This window comes from Artibeus jamaicensis, unplaced genomic scaffold (assembly GCF_021234435.1).
Source record: "Artibeus jamaicensis isolate MK-2021 breed Jamaican fruit bat unplaced genomic scaffold, CSHL_Jam_final contig_497, whole genome shotgun sequence".
NCBI lineage: Eukaryota > Metazoa > Chordata > Mammalia > Chiroptera > Phyllostomidae > Artibeus > Artibeus jamaicensis.
Genome location: NW_026521863.1, coordinates 7,079,573 through 7,100,306, shown reverse-complemented (window position 1 = coordinate 7,100,306; position 20,734 = coordinate 7,079,573). Strand labels below are relative to the sequence as shown.

General features: G+C 44.5%; 1 protein-coding gene across 11 annotated transcripts in view; it reads left to right on the top strand.

Moving 5' to 3' along the window:
- ARID1B (AT-rich interaction domain 1B) overlaps positions 1 to 20,734 on the top strand; it is a 396,315-nt gene that overhangs the window by 131,849 nt on the left and 243,732 nt on the right. For all 11 annotated transcript variants that reach the window (XM_053668769.1, XM_037126070.2, XM_037126073.2 and 8 more), the window contains one exon: positions 15,112 to 15,222. In XM_053668769.1, coding sequence (XP_053524744.1) covers positions 15,112 to 15,222 — 111 coding nt within the window. The remainder of the gene's footprint in view (positions 1 to 15,111; positions 15,223 to 20,734) is intronic.

The following is a 20,734-nucleotide window of genomic DNA, read 5'->3' as shown; positions in this document are numbered from 1 at the left end:
GTATCATTCGAAAAGAAGGAGATAGCGTTTGTAGCACCGAGGCGAAATACTTTCAAATTAACTTCCCCTCAGACAAGTCACTGAGTTCAGAGTTGACATTGGGCACCTCCGCTGTGATCCATTGTGGTGTAAACATTTTCTTCGTTGCCATTGTTATTTAGTTATTCTAATCTATGTTTTTATTCTTTGACAAAATATTAACTTACAAGCTGCTCTTTATTCTGCAGCTTTTGGGGAGATTTAACCCCAGAAGGCCTGTGTTAAATCACGGAAGTGTTCCTGTCATTTGTTCTATGAGATTTGTTATAAGAGCAAAGGCAAGGGCATTTATTGTTCATTGTCACTAATTGCTGAGCATTGATTATTCACACTGGAGTCTATTAATTAACTTGATAATAAAAGCTTTTGGAATGTGGCTTGATAAAAATTATTCTTTGTTTAAAGGTGATTGATTACCAGTGAAGCCTTGGGTCGTGTGTGAATTTCGAGTCTCCCCCTTCCTTCTTGCTGTCCCTATTTGCAGTGTCTTAGGCTTTGGACCATTACTGGGGGACTTTCCCTTCAGGTTTATAGGGCTCAGGAGCATCTACAGAGAGAAGTTTTAACTCACGTTGAGGTCTGAGCAACACCCACCCCTAGACTGGTTTCTGGTGGCTGACTTGGGTAACCACCGAACTGCTTCTCAGACATGGGTTGGAGCCACCGTTGGGGGCTCAGCAGTGGTGCTGGGGTCGGCTGCTTGGCCACGGCCTGGATGGTTGGCCCCAGTCAGGAGGACAGGCATGGGAAAGTGGCGGCTTTCCTCTCTCTGCTGCTTTTTTCCTTCCTCAGGAGACAGAGCAGGATAGTAAAGCTTGGCACTAATTTGAACATAGATATAATTTGCTGCCTTAACAGTTTCAGTTCATACAGAGTGGTCAATTTTGTGTTATTTGCGTGTGTGTTTTTGCTTTCGTTATTCCCCAAACCTTAAGTAAATAGAAGAAACTCCTGACGGATGAAGAAAAACATTTTGAGAATGTTAGACTGCCATTTGACGTGGATGCTGTGTTGTTTCGACACGCTGTAGGGATCGGGGCGATCCCAGTCCGTTGCAGCTGTGTCTTGGCTTTATCGTGCAGAAGCGGAGACAAGCAAGAGGAAAAGCCTCGAAGTTGGTACAGCTCTCTTCTACTAATAAAACACTTTTGGCTCTTTCCTGGAAAACTTTCAGTAGTTACTGTTTTTATCTTTTGTGTTATAATTGGGAATCTAACTTCATTAGATTATAATTTGGTAATGCTGTTCATGTTCATGTTTAAAATATTAAAAAAATTTTTTTCAAGTGCCAGAATCAAAGAAAAACAAAACCAAGAAGTGAGGAATTATATACTGCTGAGGACATTTTTAAGAATTTACTTTAGAAAAGCGATGGAAGGCTCTTTCCCAGAAGAGCCGCCTGGAAGGCAGAGGCGGCCTGGCCCGTGCGCACAGCCTGGCCCCGGCGTCGGCCTGTTTAGAAATGGGCAGAAGACCGAGTCAGCTGCCCGTCACCATCTACTGCGGTGATAGGAGAGGAAGCTCTGTCCACGTTTAAGATACACTTCGTTAAAGCTGAAATAAACTTCAAACATGTTTAGAGTAGGGTTCACTCTAAGAGTTAGCTAAGCTCTACCCTGTTCCCTGTGTTTTTGACATTTTCGAATGATACCCATTTGTAAATTACTGTAGTAGCGTGTGAGCTTTTGAAGTTTTTTCCTCTCTTCCTTTTCCCCCTCTCCTCCATCCCCATCCCTGTCTCTTGTAGAGGTGGAGCCGTGAAGTGGGACCAGGTGTCCTGCCCTGCAGGTGCTCTGGGGACACGCTCTCTAGCTCTTCGTCCTGGTCGCCCAGGCTCAGCTGGTGGAGAAGGAAGCCTCTTCCCTCACAAGTGCAGATGTTTGGGGCTCTTGTTCAAATCTGGGGACGGTTCTCTTAGTGACGCTGCACTTCCTCTCCTCTTGGACCCCCCACGCCACTTGAGGGTAGGACAAGATACACAATTAAAAGTCTCATACTGATACACGCAGTCCTTTTTCCTTGATATTTAAATTTGGACACAAGGGATGTGGAGGAATTCTCCCCGTTCCATTTTGTTTTGCTTCTCTCTGCTGTCTTCATTTGTATTTAGCTGTTCATTTCAGTTTCTTAATTATACATAACATCAAAGTTCTTTCTTTAGCCCTGGCCGGTGTGGCTCTGTTGGTTGGAGCATCTTCCTAGAACCTGCAAGGTCGTGGGTTCCATTCCCAGTCAGGCCACATGCCTGTGTGAGAGGCAACCGAGGGTTGTCTCTCTCCCTCTCCCTCCCTCCCTTCCCCTCTCTCTAAAATCAGTAAGCATGCCCTTGGGTGGAGACTTTAAAAAGTTCTTCCTTCACCAATTTCTTTTTTTTAAAAATTTTTAAAGTTTTATTTATTTATCTTTAGAAGGGAAGGGAAGGAGAGAAGGAGAGAAATATCAATGTATGGTTGCTTCTGGTGCATCCCCTGCCTGGGAACTGGCCTGCAAGCCAGGCACGTGCCCTCACGGAGAATAGAACTGCGATCTTTTGGTTCGCAGGCCCGTGCTCAATCCACTGAGCTCTACCAGCCAGGGCTCCAATTTCTTAATTTTTAACAATTCTTGGAGTGACACACTCCATGTATATTGCATTTCAAGAGAGTTTCTGCAGGTGTTTGAAATGGGGTTACTTTTAGAATTGGCTAGTGTGAGAGCAACAACCACCTTTTTCTTCTGGGAGACTAATGGAAGCAGCCCTCTAATTACCTGGCTGATTTTCCGCACAGGGCTGGGCTTTTGGGGAGAGGAATGGAGTCGTCATCTCTTTGCCTTGGCCTTGGGAGGTGAGAGACGGCCAGAGATCAAGGAGGGCCAGGCGAGGCCAGTGGCAAAGTGGACAGTGTGGTGCCCTAAAGGGAAAAAAAGGGGTAAGCTGTCTGCATCAGGGTCATCTGGAGCGTTACTGGGGTCATCTGGCGAGTCCTTACTCCAAAACTGTTCTTTTGGGGGAACCTGAAGATCTGATTCCACTCTGTGAGCAATTCTGATGCGTTTCAAAGTTAGAGAGTCACGGGGGTGCAGAAACACTGACCAGTGCTCACCATTTTTTTTCCACCAGCGTCACCCCTTGATAGTGCCTCATTTATTATTAAGAACCTTGAGAGATTGTGCAGCAGTTTATGCCTGAATGTGGTCGGGTTTGGTCCCAGTTCTCTCTTAACCTAAAGGGTTGATGGTCCTCTTTATTAGTGTATGTATTACACAAAACTTACAACAGTAAACACTAATAAAGAAGGTATGTTTTGCTCCAGGTGTAGGCTGATACTCCAGCCGTAAGGCCGCTGGCATGGGTCTTGCCAGTGGTTGCCTAGTGTTTTTCCAAAGTCGAGTGCCCATGATAATCACCTGGAAGGTGGGTAAACTGCAGATTGTTGAACCCTCTGTGGCGGTTGATGCTGATACTGGTGCTGACCCCGGGGACTGCCCTGGGAGAAGCGCTGTGTACGTCTGCTAAGGGCTCTGAGCGGTCTGGTCGTCTCCGGCCCAGCGTCCTCCGAGTGCACACCCCCCGGGGACCCGAGAGTCCTGCACGGCAGGGCACCCTGGACCCCACTGTTCCAGCACTCACCCAGAACCGTTTGGGTCGTCACCCTTGCTCCAGAGCAGTGGTTCTCAAGCTTGACTTTCCTTCCAGAAAAGCAGGATTACCCTCAGAACGTCCTTGGAAAGTTCGAGGAGTTAATTTTAGTGTTAAATGTCCAAAGGAATAAATTTTACTTTAATTTTGATGTAATTGATAGCCCCCCTCAAATTTCTGGAGTCTTATTTTTCTTCATTTTCCCAAAATAGAACTTTAATTGACTCTAAAGGTAAAATAGTTCCTATAGTCACAGCAGCACTGAACTGGAACATATATTTTTGAACTTATAAGGGAACCTCAGAAAAATTCAGATTTTTTTTAAAGAGAAGGAATATCTACAGCTTGTCTGCTTCCAATGAAGGTTAGTAAAGATGATAGTAATTGGACTCTAACTTCTTGTAAGTATGTGTTTTCCCCTCACAGTCTGTGAAAACTGGAATGGAGAATGTTAGAATTAATTTCATAGATCAGATGATCCATTTTAACATCTTTTTGAAAGTGATTAAAATAATATGTCCTCATGGTAAAAAAAAATTAACAGATCCTTTTTACTTCTTGAAAGCATTTTTGGTACAAAGCAAAACAACAGAGTCTTCTCTGGCTGGCTGCCTCTTGTCGCTTTCTAATCTGGCCTTCCCTTTGGCTCTTTTAGCTCTCGCTCCAAAGGCATTCCGTGGGGAAGCCAGGACACTTTCAGAGTGGTTCCCTGTACAGCTTCAGGGATGAGTTAGCGAGATTGGCTTAAAGGAAGATCTTTCTGGCACCTTGACTCGCATTGACAAAACCAGACTCTCTACCCATTTATACAGCTTGTGGGTTTCCTAAGTCCTGTTTCAGCAGCTTGCTACCATGCTACTTTGTCCCTCGTGCTGTTTCTTTAATTACAGTATGTGTATTGTAATGCAAGGTGTCCTGTCTAGGTCACTTTTTAGACTAGAATTACGTAGGCAACCTGAGCTTTTATTGCATACGTGATTTGGACACTCACTGTATTTGGAAATTCTTTAGTAATTATATTTCTACTTCAGTTATTTAGATAAAGATTGTAATGTTATTGTTACCAACCTGGTTTTTAAATCTCTCTGAAATTATGATGTTCTCAGTTCTGGTGAATCCCATTTTTGATATTATTATCCCTGTTAGTTTTTGAGAGTCTGGTGAAGGCTAGAAATTGTCTTCTCAGTAAAATATATGTATTACACAAAATTTGCTTCAATATCAGGGGAGTTTCCAAATCCCTTTCTCTCCTGGTGAAGAATTCAGGCCCTTAATGTGAGTTCCAGGCCCAAGAGTCCCCGTCTGTGTCTCTCGTGCCTGGGTCGGGCATCTGCTGCCCCAGGAGGGGGGTGTGTGGGCTTTGGCAGATCGGCCCTGAGGGGGTGTGAGGGCCCAGTGCCACTTCGTCTCATGGTGGCCAGCGACCTTTTTGAGCAGCAGCTGCTGCTGCTGCTGCTACTTCTACAGTAAGGACCATTAGGACCATTCCTGACCTCGGGAGCATAGGTAAGGGGTGGGTAGACTCATATCTACCTATTTTACAACCATAAAGGCCCAGTACACTAGGCCTTGTTAATAACACAGTCAACTTTCATGCTGGTTACCACTCCATGGTGTAGAACCTAAAGTCCCACATTGTAGCAAGCTCTTCGTGATCAAACCTTCGTGAAAATACTACACTATCTTTAGTCAGCAGTTCTCAAACTTTAAACCAAATCTGGGAAATTTATTAAAAAATTAATTTCTTGGACCATGGACCACAGCCTCAGGTGGAAATTCATCAGCTTTGGGGGTCAAGTCCAAAGATGAGTCCTTGTCCAGTGGGAGGCAGAGTGGGAAGGTAGTGAAATGCTGGGACTCTGGAGAAGGAATACGTGACCTTGGGCAACTCACTCAACTTCTGTGCCTCAGTTTCTTCGTCAGTAAAAGAGTACTTATTCCGTAGGGTTGATGTCTGGACAAGAAGACTGCATTCAGTGAATAGAGCACTTAGAAGAGGGCCCGTCAAATAGTAAATGCCGTGTAATGGTTAGCTGCTACTGCCATCGACATCACCACCACGGTCATGGCCACAAGGTGCAGTCCCAGTGGTCCAGTGAGAATTTTCAGTCTCATTCTTCAGTGTGGTGTTAAGTGCATAAGTGACAATGGGGGAGATTCACCAAACAGTTAAATGTGCCAGGCACAGTGTGAGTCTTAGAGACCATCTTCTTTAATCGTTGATGCAATATTTGGAGGTGAGTCCTTGTATCTTGGTTTTATGGATGAGGAAAGTAATTCTTTTTTTTTTAAACATTTTATTTATTTATCTTTAGAGGGGAAGGGAAGGGAGGGAAATATCAATGTATGGTTGCCTCTCCTGCATCCCCTGCTGGGGACTGGACTACAACCCAGGCATGTGCCCTGACTGGGAATTGAACTGTGATCCTCTGGTTTGCAGGCCTGCACTCAATCCACTGAGCTACACCAGGCAGGGCAGGAAAGTAATTCTTTGGGTAATTAAGTCATGGAGCTTGGTTTCTTTGTGTGTGTGTGTGTGTGTGTGACAAAAACATAGCTGAACATTTACTATGGCTCTTGTAGGTTTGAGTTTATTAAAATCACTCAATTAAAATCACAATTACTTTGATCCTTAGCTCTTGAGTATCTTAATATTTCTCTGGCTATTTTAGGAAATGTGAATTTTGACAACCATGTGGCTTCCTTTCTCACTCTGGGGTCCCCAATACCCCAATAGTTTAGGAAGAAGTTCTTGTGAAAACTGCAAGAAAAGAAAAAGTTTTTCTTAAGTCTCGAATGCTGGAGTAGTGCCCTTGGAATCCTAATTTGAATAGTGAAGGAGAGGCAGCTGCGGGTGGTGGTCTCCCTGTTCTCAGAGCTGCCAGGCGTCATCCTTGCTGCAGGCGGAGGGGCCGCTGCAGCCTCCTCTGTAGGACTGGCAGGTCCTGTTCGGTGGTGACATTCCTGCTGATGGCAGGCTACAGCTCTGGTGAGGAAGCTGCGATCAGTATTAGTGAGAACCATCAGTAAGAAAATGTAGCTTGTGCAAGCCTGTCCTTTTTCTAGAATTGTGTTAAAAAATCTGGAAATAATCATTTCTTTGAATTGGTAGAAAATAACATTATGAATTTAGCCTTTGAACTCATCAGTATATATGGCATATTAGAGGGAATACGGCTTTAATATAAGCCTGGAATCTGGGTATGGAGTCAGTAGCAGTAGAAAGCCATTTGAGCTTTGGTTGTGCACTTCTCTGATTTAAATACATAATATTTTTGGAGCCAGGGTAAAGGAAGATGCAGGGGAAAGTGTCGATATGGACGTAGAAGAATCGAAGTGACTTACCATTACCCCAAAGAGACTAAGCCCGATACGTATAAAACCCTAAGATGCACGTTCACAGGGAGGGCGGGTTGCACCCGGGGCCTGCCAGCTCGGCTCAATCCAGGATGGTTTCTGGAGGCAGAAACTGAACTCAGACAAATCTGTTCAGGGTCGCACAGCTAGTGAATAGTCTTGAGGTTGAAATTTGAGCCCATGTGTGTTGGACTTCAGGGTTCGTGGTCTTCGCTCTGTGTCTGGAAAAGGCTTCTTGGAGCCAGTGAAACAGAAAACTGGGCCTTTAAGAGGCTGGACCAGGGTAAGAAAGGGTCAGAGTGTCACGTTTAGGCAAGGGTGGCAGCTGGTGCTGTGAATCACAAGGCCCGATCAGGAGGTGAGATAGAGAAAGGATCACTGAGTGAACAGCAAGGGCAGATCTTACCTTGGGGGTCTGGGGGAAAATGAAGCTGGTACGGTTTAGTTAAGACTATGGAGGGTTTTTTTTTTTTAAAGACAGCTAAGTGTGAGGATTAACTAGCACAGCAAATGTGTTAACGGTAAAGTGGGAAGGGGCTAAGAAACTAAAAGATGAAATGATCTGTGCTCAGTGGGTTTTCTTGGGAGGGAGGAGATGGGGGCAGGGGACCAGGGTTAAAGCTCCTGTGGTCTTTCAGGTGGAGGCTGGAGGCAGCTCCCTGGTCCAGCCCCGCCTCTGCGAGAACTTGCACTCATCAGAGTGGAAGTTGTTAAGCATAGACAGAAGTAGATGGGATCCCACCACGGGGCTTTCAGCAGTCACATGGCCAGTCTTGCTGCATGGACACCCTCTTCCCTCATCCCCCGTCTCCCCCCCTCAATATATTTTGAGGTAAATTTCAGGCAATGTGTCCTTGGATCTATAAATATTTTCGTATAGCTCTAAAAGGTAAAGGACTTCAAAAAACAAATGTAATACAGTTATCTCATTTAAAATATCATGTTTTCATGTGGTTATCCAGTGTTCCAATTTCCAGTAGTCTCAAGTGGAGTAAGTTTTTGTTTAATTTACATTGTGGGGTAGTTTGAATCAAGATCCAAAAAAGTCCAGTCTTCCAATTGGTTGAGACCTTGTCATCGCTGGGTCCTCCCTGTCACAGTCTCCGCCTTCCTTTCTCTGTCCTTGTCTTCTTTCTGTTGCAACTTAATTGTCAGAGAAACCAGGTCACTTGTCTAGTGGAGATCCCCAGAGTGTGGGATTTGCTGATTGATTTCATCAGTCCCTTTTACTTCCTGTAAATTTGTAGTTACATATGCAGGCTTTATCAGACTTACTACTATTTTTGCCAAGAATATTCCATTGCTGGTTTGCTCATGAGGAGCTACAGAATGTCTTGATTTTTCTCTCTTTTGATGCCACTGCTGACGCTCGCCATAGTTTTCTGTCTCTTAATTTCCATTGTTTTCTTTTTTTTATTACATTCTCTTGCAGTCATCTTTTGCCTTAAGACTGCTGGTAACAAACAGCAAAATGTATTTTGTAGCACATTGCTACCAGGTAGTGTAGCTGTTAACATGATAAATAATCTTGGACGTGGGCCCAGGTTTTGTTGAGTCTCACGTGTTTGCCCCGCACATTTATTTTGTGTGCTGAGTCTCATTCTAAGTGTAAACTCTGAGAAGCTATTCAGCCAGTCATCCACCAGGCTCTTGGTGAGCGCCCGGCACCTGGAACCCAAGAGGAAGTAAGAATCTTCTTCAGGAGATGAACAAAGAGTTAAAGTGCAGCATTGCTAATTCTTTTACAGCAGCAGGTGAAGTTGGTGAGAAGTAGTTGTTTTGTGTGATGGTAGAGTTCACTTCTAGCAGGATCTTGGGGACAGCCAGATGCTTTGCAGATGCAAAAGGAAGGACATGCACTTGGGACCGAGTCTGAGACTGAGAGGGAGACTGAGAGAGCTGCACGTGCAGACGTGTGGCCCCGTGGGAGCCCCTGAGCAGTCGAGTGCATGAGGCCGAGGACTTGTGGTGGGCCCCAGAAGGCCAAGGTGAAGCTGCAGTGTCAGCTGGAGGGTGTTGGCGAGCTCCTCTGTACCAGCCACCAGCCCAGGGCCTGGACTTCATCCTGCAGGCACCGAGGAGGAGGCCTTGTCTGAGCAGCAGTGCACTGTGCTGTCTGTACGTTTATCTGTGTCTTCTGCTGGCTTGTGGGAAGAGGATGTGGTGTAGGGCAGCCCAAGTGGGGGTGCTGGCAGTCGGAAAGAGGAAGGGGTGGACTTGACAGTGATTTGGGGTTTGGTGAAGCGTCGGATGGGTGTGGATGATGAAGGAGATAGATAAGTCAGGTGTAAGGAGGACGGCTGGGAGAGTCACTTCTTGACATGATGAGTGCAGGGGACTCTACCTGCAGGTAGAGATGTTCACAATGTGGTTCAAGTACATGGGACTGGTAGTAGAGACTCAGGAATCCTCTCCCACTGGGGGCCTGCACGGAGTCCTTGGGGTGCAGATCTGAGGGACACCTGTTTGCAAGACGGGGACAGAAGGAGGAAGCAGCAGAGGAGCCTTGAACGAACATAGCCAGGGACGGCGGGCTGAGTCTCTCCATCCTGCTTTCCATCAGCCTGTGGACTTGGAATAACTATTTGATGGGAGTGAGTGCTAAGGAGAGGGGCCTTGTCTTCAAATTTGCAGTAGTCTTTTATTTTAATGTTTCTTTTTTGTAGTGTCGTACTGGAATGTTTGGAAGTATGCTGCATAAAATAATAAAGATACATAATTTACATAATTTTTGAATGGGAAATTTAGGAGGATATGTAGAAGCCTAGGATAATGCCTTAAAAAGTTAAAATTACTTTAAATCCTTATCATGTAAGAGTGCTTGAAGCTCTCAGTGGTCTCTAAGGCACAGTCGGGCTAGAAATGACGGCCGGCCCATCTCGTTGAGACTCGGCCCAGTGCTCAGGCGCTGGCCCTGCAGGTTTCCTGCGGTTTCGTGTCTTCCTGGTAAAACCAGACGGCAGTGGGGCCTGTCGTGTGGGGTTCTCGTAGGGACGGATTGAGCACGCCGCCTGTTACCAAGTGGCCAAAGCCAGCTGACCGGTTAATGTCTCCATTAGGGCAGGGGGGACATGACCGTGCCATTCTGGACACGGGTGTTTTATACATTTACATTGCTTTCCTTTGGAAGGGATCTTTTAAATGTATTTGTGTACAAACTAAAAGCAGAGAGGTCAACAGCATGCCCAGTGTCCTGAGTGGAGTGACGATTTCATGTGTGTGGCAGCCTGTGTGGCCACGGGGCATCTTTTCTGTGGAGGTGACATCCGCCCCCGTGTGTCTCACACTGCAGGACCAATTCTGTTCCCTGTTGGTATGTGGAGTGGGTGAGAGCAGTTTGCAAAGCAGGGAGAGAAAAGGCGCGAGAAATAGTTCTGGCCTAGATGTTACGAGACCGCTCAGAGCCACGCCGCCTCACTCCGGGTTTCTCTGACAGCAGTGAGGGCCATCTTCATTCTCTTTCCAGCACATCTGTACTTAATGCAGTTATTGGAAAAGCCTTTCTTAAATAACATAGGAATCATCACGGTTCTAGATCCGTGGCTCCCAGTCACTTTTCGTTTTAAATCTGAAGCTCTCTGCAGGACTACAAGGACAACTAGTGGTCACCGGCTTCTGGACTCATCCTCCCCGGCCTCTTAGTACCACTGCTGTTCGCCTAAATTCTTGGGGTGCCTTTGTTTTTGGATTTTAGTGACTACCTGCCACTCCTCCCTCTTCTCCCCTGCCCCGTGTTGGCTGCATTTCATACGTGCTGACGAGGTGAACATCTTTAGTGAAGCCTCGTTGGATTCCAGAATGGGGGGCTTCGAGAGGACATTGGCACTGCCTTTAAGAGTGCTTTGCCAGTTTCTGTCAAAATCTTAAATGTACCAGCCCTTTGGCAGAATTCCACCCATGGGGGGTTTATGCTACAGAAATACAGGTGGGGCAAAAGTGAGTTTACCGTTGTGAGTTTGTTCTGCTATTATTGCTTATTACTGTTTTCCACATGAGCAAGAAGAGTTTATTCTTGTATTGCTTATTATTATGTCATTTTTTATACACACAACTGGGAATCTGCTTTTGCCCCATGAAGATGCACGCACTAGGGTGTTCCTTGCAGTGCTGTGTGAAGGAGGAAATGGCCGGAAACAATGTACGTGTCCATCCCTGGGGGCTGGACAGGTAAGTCCCAGCACTGACAATGCGGTCCTGTGCAGCATAAAACAAGAGAGTGGAGTGGATGTTTAAGTGCCGATGCAGAACGAGTGCCCCGGTACCCTGTTAAGGGACCCAGATACGATGCTGTGCACAGAGCTCGTGTCCTAGTTGTGGTTAAAGGACAGAGGCTTTGCATCTGCATTGACACTTGGTGTGAGCATGGAACCGCGGTTAGCAGCAGACTGCGCGGGGGGATCTTGAGACGGGGGCAGTCTTTCTTTGCGCTGCTTATCTTATTACAAATCTTCCGAACTCACACCATGAGAATATGTTTCCCTTTTAATTATTTTAAAGTGTCCTTGACATTTCATTCTACATTTTTTTCGAAGTCTCCTACTGCTGTGAGTACTGAATTTGTTTTGTTCTATGAAATGAAAACGCGAGCACTTGTGCTCTTGGCCTTTATACTGGCCCATGTAACCACCTGGTCTTACCCATCACACAGCGTCAGCAAGTAGGACACTCGGGCTCCTTCCAGTCCTGCCTTGTGCTGGAACCTGGAGCGCGGCCAAGGCAGTGGTCCACACTAGCCACTCAGGGAAGGACTTAGGACTGAGGTTTGTTAAGAGAAACACCACAGTAACTTCTGAAACAGCGGTGTGCATGCCCCTGCCCCCGAGCTGTTTCCGCACTTCTGTCGTGAGTCAGCCTCCCTTTTACCTTGGTCTCAACATAAAGAAGGTGAAAACCAGAACCCACCAATGGTTAAAAGCTTGGGGGTGAGAAGACGGAAAATAATACTGGCAAGGAACTTTGACAGGGTGAACCCACACTCTTCTGGTGTGGTTCTTTTGTACGGCAGTACAGGCTTCCCCCGCTATCCGAAAGCAGAGCTTTCCTGTGAAACCTTTCGTAAGCCGAAATATAGTGTAAAGTGAAGAAGCAACCGTGATCGGACACTTCTTGCTGATGGATGCACAGGAGGGTGGAGCCACACTCCGACGCAGGCCGCTCTCCTGTGGGCAAGGCCGAGAGGTGGGAAGGGCTGGGCGGGGCCTCACTCGCTGCCTGCTGGGCACCTGCGGCCTCTGCAGTGGCTCATGCAGAACAGGCACTGGGCACTGTTTGTACTTACTTTTTCCGTAAAAGGGAATCACCTTTTCAGATTTTTTGTTAGAGAAAACAGGTACTCACGTAGGTATTTTGTTACAATGAAGGGACATAAAGCGAACTTTGGACAAGCGGGGGCGGGGTGTACAGTTCATGGCCTTGTATATGTACAGTGGACAAGTGCAATAATACTTCGTGTGTGCAAACTAGGGTACAAGTGAGTGTGCACCAGTCTACACTCGTAAATAACCAAAGCTGGCAGTGACGTTTTACAAATGCGAGGCTGTGCTGAGTCGTTGTTTGTGTATGCACTGTGATGCTGAACGTATTCTTTCTGATGCTGACATGGCCCTCTTATTGTCTATTAAACTACTGATTTCTACTTTACTCTCCTCCAGATGAAAATAAGTACATACCAGGGAGTAAAAATAGCTCTGAAGGGGAAGGAGCTCAGGTTTGTTATGAGATAGAACTTTTATGTCTTTATTAAAGCTGCCAAGCATAGACATTATAGTCCCACTGTAAGTTATCTATAAGATGATCGTATTGAGTTAATACTTGGTACCTTTTCTGGATGTTCTCTCAGTTAAATTAATGCTTTATGTTCAAACATAAATTGAAGTGGAACAAGTCCCATTTTCAGCTATTCTCACTGAATTTTATTTTAGTTTTATTTTCAACTGTATTAAATAATTGAAAGCCTCTTGTGGTTAGGAGACTTTGGTGGAACCTACAAAGTCTTAACAACTGAAATGTAAAGTCTTAGTAAAATTTTTCTGACAGTTTTCACAGTCTGTTAGTTCTGTGTTGCTTATTTCACAGCGGTCAGTATCTAAATTGAAATGTGTATTCACTATAGTTGTAATGGCCTTTTTCAACTTTTTAAAACATCAGTTCATTTAGCTGCAAAGAGAAAGTAAGAAGAAATTGAAAGGGCTAATAGTAGGCATAGAGCACCTGAGCCTGCCCTGCTCCTTAACTGAAGTTTCACTAGAACGAGAGTCGGAGCACCGCCTGCAAGTGTGTGTGCGTGCGGCAAGCAGGGTCTGCTCACTGTTGGCCTGTTGTGAAGCTGTCCTCACCTTGGTGGGGGGTTTATAACAGGGCGAAGGCCCCCAGATGGAGGGCTTGTGCCCTACTTGATTTGGAGTCCTTGCTGTTAACGTGAAGGACCCTGCAGGGCACCCAGCGGGAGACCCGTGTGACAAGTGGAAGTCTGGGGTCCAGAAGAAACACACTGTTGGGGGGGTGGCGATGAGAGTGGTGATGATCTTCCAGCCTTGGCTTAGGTCCCCCACAGTCTGATTGTTACCTTCGGCTGGCAGTCGGACTGAGGAGCTACCCTTTTCAGTATCCTTGGGTTGCATGGGCTCACCCAACTCTTACAAGTTAAAATCCTGGACAACTTGGGTTTAATTCTCTCACAAAAGTGTACTGCTGACGGGATATTATGCATTACTGTTGGAGGTTGGAGATTCTGGTTGGTTGTGTGTGTGTGAGCGCAGGTCTGGTTAAAGGGAAGAAGGGCTGTTGGGAAATGCTGGCCTACCGGCCTGTTCTTACTGCAGAGCCCGCGTAGAGGCTGGTTGCCCCAGCCCTGGGCTGGTGTGCTTTGTAACACCAGCTATTGGGCCAAAGTTTCTTGGCTTAAGAAGCCATGTAATTTTCAGTGCATACCATGCGAGAAAGAGGTGGGGCAGCAGAAACTTTCTATAGGGTTTCAACAAGTAAACTTTAATTTCTTAAATAGGCATTATTTTTTTAAGTTATATACTGAATTAACAGGAGAAGTGGAACACGTATATCATATTTCTTTAATTCTAACACATTTAAACTGATAGGGAAAGGGAGAGAACTTTATTTTTAAGGGATATTTTCCATTTTTTCCTCTCTTCAATCAGAAACTGGTTCTCCAACTTTGAGTGCCAATTAAGACATGCTGCAATAAGTATTTCTCTTTCTGCCCTGCTGTTTGACTCTGGGTGTCAGTGGTGGTAGAATGTTCAGTAGCGGAGCATGCATGTTAAACAGCGAGAGATCTGGTGTATAGTAAGTTTGCTGTGGCGTGGGATTTGGTTTACATGATATCATTTCAGCACAATACCGAGACCACGCAGAACGCATGCTGGAAAAGTGTTCGGCAGGACGCCGGGAAGGCCATGCTAACGATGAGTTTCTGGCACCCCAGCCAGTTTTCTGGGCGTGTTTGGTTCCCCGCTGCTGCATCTCCCTTTGTTGTGGTTCTCTGGAAACCAGGCCACGTGAACGCATGGACTGCATACATTGCGTGCATTGCTTTTGTACGAACCCCAGGAGACTGCGAGCCTAAGCATGATGTTGTTTTGTCAGTTATGGAGAAGGCATATTGAAAGTCAGTTGATAGGAAAGTTTTCATTAATTATTTCACCATTTTCAAGGTGACATTAAGGCAGTTCAGCCACAATCAGAATCAGACAGTACAGCCGAAATCAGAATTAAACAGTAAAAGGAGCCTTGAATTCTCTGTGGTTCAGAGGGAAGTTTGCTGCGGCCGACCTCCTTCCCATCTTTCACTCACGAGTCACCCTCCAGTAAAACCCAACTGTGGTCTTGGCTTTACATGGTCTCACAATAATTATATTTCTTAATTATAAACATGTTTGTGCTCTGGAGGATTCACTGCCTTTTTCGATTTTGTTTTTTTACTTTTGATAAAGTACTAAAAAACGATCGTTATAACAGCTTACGTCTACTTAAAGGTAGCAGGAGTTGGTAGTTGGCAGTAAACCTTTGCTTTGTTTTGGTTGCTGACGAAGCTTGTGACTCAGACCCTGATGAGGTGCTTTCTGTTTGTGTCTGTTTAGGACATGGCTCAGGAAGGCTACGGAACTCGGTCTCAACCTCCTATGGCTCCTGGGAAGCCTAACCACGAAGACTTGAACCTGATACAACAAGAAAGACCGTCAAGTTTACCAGTAAGACATTATTAACGTGCTGATTTGGAAATGTAATGAGTTAAAGGTTTTTAAAAAGAGCTGCTGTTTTTGTTTGTTCTACTTTCTGTTAAGGCTTAGGAGAGAAGTTTCTAGATTTCAGAAAAAATTTTGATTTTTTTTTTCTTTTAGGGTTTTATTCTTTAGGAGCTCTGCAGCCCTGGATAAGTTTATGCCCTTTGTAGGGTCTCTGAGTGCAGTTGGCAGGTCTGACTTCCTGGTGGGCTTTGTGGCGGTCGCACTGTGGCTGCAGTGCCCCTGCAGCTGGGGTGGCCCGCTGCTCTCTGGTGGTGACACAGACCCGAGGTGTCTGTGTGAGAGTCCCGTGTGAGGGAATACCCGCCAGGCAAAGGCCGTGATGATGGGACACCATCCAGTGGTAGTTTGAATTTCTTCTGGAACTTTATAATATGAGAAGTAGCCCAAAAGAAAGTATTTTAGTTTAAGATTGGAAAAAGAGTATAAGTATTCCCCCTCCCCTCCGCCCTGCAAATATTGTACAGTGGCTGAAATGCATATCACCTGGAGCACTGGTTATATGGTAGGGTACCATGTTGATGCCATGGTTCATCTGTGCTTAATTTGTTCTTTTAATAGGCAACCTCACTTAAACGAGGTGTTTCTTATAAACTACAAGAATACATCTGTGTGAAATTTTATTACTTTCTTGCTAAAATGTTCTGATTTGAAGAATTATTGTTATTACTTAATCTCCATTAAGACATTTTATTCAAGGTGGACATTCAGACTAACCATGATATTAAATATGTTTCCATTAAGCTTTATTATATTGCTCCTAAACGTTTGAGCACAGGCCTTTGTAGTGAACGTGGCACATGCCCTTTGCCGTCTCTACCACCCACACCCATCTGCAGCTCCCACGTAGCCTTAGAGGAGAAGGTAAGTGAAGGCTGCAGGGTGCCCAGTGGCTTTGAATCTGATGCACGTTTTTGAAAGCCTGATTTTACAGCTTTTATGCTTATGGTGGATGAAATGTTCATGGTCATGTTTTTAGTCACAGTGGAATATTTATTGTGTAGTTACTTGGTTCCTGAAGAAATGAAAAAGGGGATGGATTTAGTGTGTTAACGCTCTAAGCTTTTTTTCTTTAGCAGACAAATCACAGCTTTGGAGACTACGTAGAGAGAGAGAGAGTGTGTGTGTGCATGCGTGCGCACACTGTTGATAAGTGGAACATTTGTAGCATATTTGGAAGTTGGCTCATAGTTTTAGGAATTGAAGTTGACTCCTGGGAAGCAGATGGACAATGAATCCCACTTTTCTTCCACCAGATCGTTGGTGTTTTTAGAGAAGCCTGACTTGCGGGTTTGTCATTGGCTGGTGATTTGTACCGATAAACGGGTTGGTGGTTTTGTTGTCCGTTGACGCGGGTGTTCGTGTGCCGAGAATAGCGCGCAGTGTGCTGCTTCCCTCATCCCCCTGGAACTGGGCGTCCCTGGCGAGGCTGTGCTGCTCCTCCGGGCTCCGAGGCAGAGTGGGCACTTGGCACCCAGCTGAGGCTGCAGCGTGCGGGTCCCAGAGCATGGGCTGCAGAGGGCTGCTTGGGGCTGGCGCTTTTCAAGTTCAGTGCTGGTGAAGGGGCTAACGTGTTTTAGGAAGTGAGCCAGTATATTCACCAGTAGTTTAAGTTTTTCTGAATTATTCTATCTGCGTATATCATAAAATGGCTTGCTTTCTTCCTTAATCTTTCTTTATCTTGCCTGTTTCCCAAGAGGATTTAAGGTTGCTCATAATATAAATTTTCTTATGAAACCATTGAAAACATAAATGTCCTAATTGGTGTTTTCTTTCTGTAACAGAAAGAAATAAGTAACTCACAGACAAATAAGATGCTGACTGACTCAGTAACATTTTGCTAAATTTTTTTAGAGAGCAAAGTTTTCAGGTTTCACGGTGAGTGTATGGAAGTACCACACCAGTCTCTGAATGTGGTACTTCCATAAACTGTGTAGACTAGCAGTGCACCTCACACCTCTCCCCTCCCCCCATCTGTTACGATAAAAACTGGCTTTATTTAAGTGAATTTTAATGCCCCGTTTTTCTTTCAACAAGCTTTATTTGTGTAGAAAGTTTCTATATGAAGTCGACAAGGAGGTTTTTATTTATGTGGGTTCTACATCAGTATGTTGTACACAATTAAGGTAATTATAGTTTGGGGAAAGGTTTGTTGATATTCAGTATGGCTCTCATATCATCTATTTTTAGTGTTACACTTATTAAACATATTAGTTCTCTGACGTGGCTAAGTTGATACCACAGGCACTGTGAAAAACTACTTGTATGTTTGTTATCACATCTGAATTTCTCATGTAGATTTATACTGCTTTTTTTTAAGTGTCAGTGATATAAACTTTATCTTTTTGCTTATGTAAGAGAAAATTCATCGTATTTGTAATTGCTAGTCTTGTAGCTTGGAACTAAGGAAGTGGGGATCATATCTGTACTTTAAAAGAATGTCATCAAGTGACTCTAATGTTAACTAGTCAGTCTTATTATGTATTCGACTATAAGGAGGAGCCTTCCCGTGTAGTTAGAGCTTAACGGATTTGCTTACATTGACAGAGACCTTGCAGTACTTTTCCGTGCAGTCGGGGTTTTCTTCAGCATCCGTTGTCACACTGTTAACTTTCCAATACGAGCAGTCAGGACCTTTCCAGCATCTTCAAGCTAGACCCGTAATTTGATCCCTTAGCCATCCTCTCACCATTGTTTGAACTGGCATTTGTCTGTATTTGCATGTCATTTAATTCTGGGTGATCTTCAGCAGCTAACACAGTTATGTTCCCAGCCAACTTAGAGCTTCAAATCATCCACACGAAACCAATGACTGATAAATTAATACTTGTCCTCTGTTTGCCTTGGGGCCATGACCACTATTATTTGCTTTTCACTTAATGCTCTCAGACCTAATCTCAGAACAAATCTTCCTTAATAATGTCCACTTATTTCTGTACCTCTTAATCATACGGCTTTTTCCCTGTTGAGATACATCAGCTTACGTACCCTTTGTACAACCGTTATTAACAGCTCTCAGCACACACACAAGCACGTGACAGAAAAAATAGTTTGAAGAACTCTGCCTCCCTGGAATATTAGCACGTAAAATTTGAGCACACTCAATAGTTTTTTTCTCTAATATTGATATGAATTGAAGCCAGAATTGAAACAAAATGTATATAGTGGGAGGTCTAAAAAAATGGTGTAAACTTAACTCCCTTATTTAATGCACTTCCTGTTGAGTCTTTTTTGGTATTTTCACCTCTGTGCTGTTCACTGTTAACCCTCTCATGGTGATGATTTTCATGGCTGTCCTGGCCCTCATTAGACTAGGATCTTTTCAGAGTATTTGTTATGTTTTATTCAGTAGGTGTTTTCCAAAAAACTTTTGAATACAGTCTTCCTCCAGTTGTAGAATTTTCTTTCAGTTGCTTAAGGGGTCTCTCCCAAGGCCCTGAACGGCCATCAGGAGACCCCGCTCTTTCTGCGCGGTGGCACGGAAGGGCTGGTGCAGTCTGTGGTCTGCCCTGCAGGGCGGCTTCACCCTGGTGGGTGTTGTCTTCGTCGTGAGCAGCTTTTGAGCTTAGTGTGGTAACCTTAAGATGTAAGAGAAGAAGAAGTGGGCACTTTAGGATTATGGAGCTAAAAGGCATGTGAAAATACTTGTCCTTAGCAGTAATATATTTATTACTTTTAAAATGAATACATTGACAAACAGTAATCACAGTTTCAATAAATATAGTACAGATAGATATGTTGTTAATAAAATATTTATAAATAGGTATTAAGAATTAAACAAAAAAGTTTTGGCTTTTTATCTTCCTCATCTCAGCAAATAGTGCTTTCTCCACCAGGGCGCCTAAGAGCTGTTCAAGGCCCCTCCGTGTAGAAGCACCACTCCGCTCTCCCCTGCAGAAGAGGCCTGCCCCCGGCTGTGATTCACACGGGCCCATTATTCTGTTTACTGAAGAGATAGACTACGAGCAGGCAGGTTCTAATCGCCTCTGAAAGGACCCGCCCGCTCATTAAAGACCTCCTTGTGACCCTTTCCTGCTCCCGTAGGGAGTCTTTAAGGAGGGTGATGTGAAAAGGATTTTGCTCTTTCCCAGTTTAGTTAAAAAGCCCTTGCTGGCCTGTGGCACTTTTGTTGGGGTTGCAATCAGAAGGAAGTGCTGAGGTTTGGATAAAACACAGGTGCTTTGGCCCTTTGTGAAGGGAAGAGGCAGTGAGCTGGTGGGTCTTTGAAATAGAGGGCGTTACACGGGAGGGTGGAGGCCTAAAGGGGGTCGGTGGGAGGAAGCCCTTTGGAAGAGTGCCCTTTGGAGATTAGGTGTTAGCCCCAGAGCATGCGGCGATCTGCCTTAACTGAAAAAGAATCCTCTGTGTGTTTGTTCTTTTAGTCTTTAATGACATTTATGTTGAGTAGAGGTAAAAGGTCATGTGCTTTGGAAGCACATATGAATATTGATGAAATGTTTCTAGGGACATTTTAAATGTGTATATTTGATAATATAGTTCCTGTGAACAATGGAAAACTATTGGAAAAAGCACAGTGAAATGTTTTTAATTAGATTTTGCTCTTTGCTATGTTCTCAACCCAACTAGAAATACAAATCGCAAAGATGATTTTACCTTAGTGGTAGATTCTTTCAGAAGTTAAAATCTACCAGGAAAGAATAGATGTATGGCTGCTAAATGAACTCTTCACAGACTTTTTAACTTTGTATCTTGAACTTGATTTTAGTGGTTGTCAATTAAACAGTTAATGTAGCTGTCTTTCTTGATTGAGCCTTCTCAAATTATTCTGAACATTTAAAAATTTTAAGTTGATAATAGAGACATCTAACCTGTTGTCACCTTATCTTCGTGCTCAAGCATCGATAATCCCTGTGAGCAGCAGAAGACACAAGCTATTTATCGGTGCTCTCTGTGTTATCAGGATGGGTTGAGTTTTAGAGGAGGGGAGGGGCAGGAGGTCCTCGGAAGGAAGGTGCCTTTGTCAGCTCCTGTCTGCAGATGCAGCTGGTCCTTGGTTCGCTTCCAAACTGAAGGTGCAGGCACGTTTTGGTCTCTTGGAGGAGTTTTCAACAGAACGTGTGGTACCGCCTTTTCTTACCTAAGACTTACCATGTTTTTAAATGTAATTTTAGTCACTGGCCTGTTCAATATGGAGACATCGGTTCTTTTTGGATTACGCTAGACAGAAACGCATTGAAGACCTTACTTGAAAGTCCTAATTTAGGGAACATGATAGTGACTCTGACAAATGTTTATCTTCCAACATGGTTATTTCTTTAGGATGTGATGTTCTGTCATTTCACCCCCAGAATATTGTTGTGCTATTCGTAGTCATTTTGAGAATAGGAGATAATACTTGGACAAGGTAAGAAATAGCAGAAAGTGGGAAGGTGTGTTTCTCCCTCTTTCAAAAAAAATCTTACACTTAGATATTTGTTCTGTAAATGAATATTCAGTA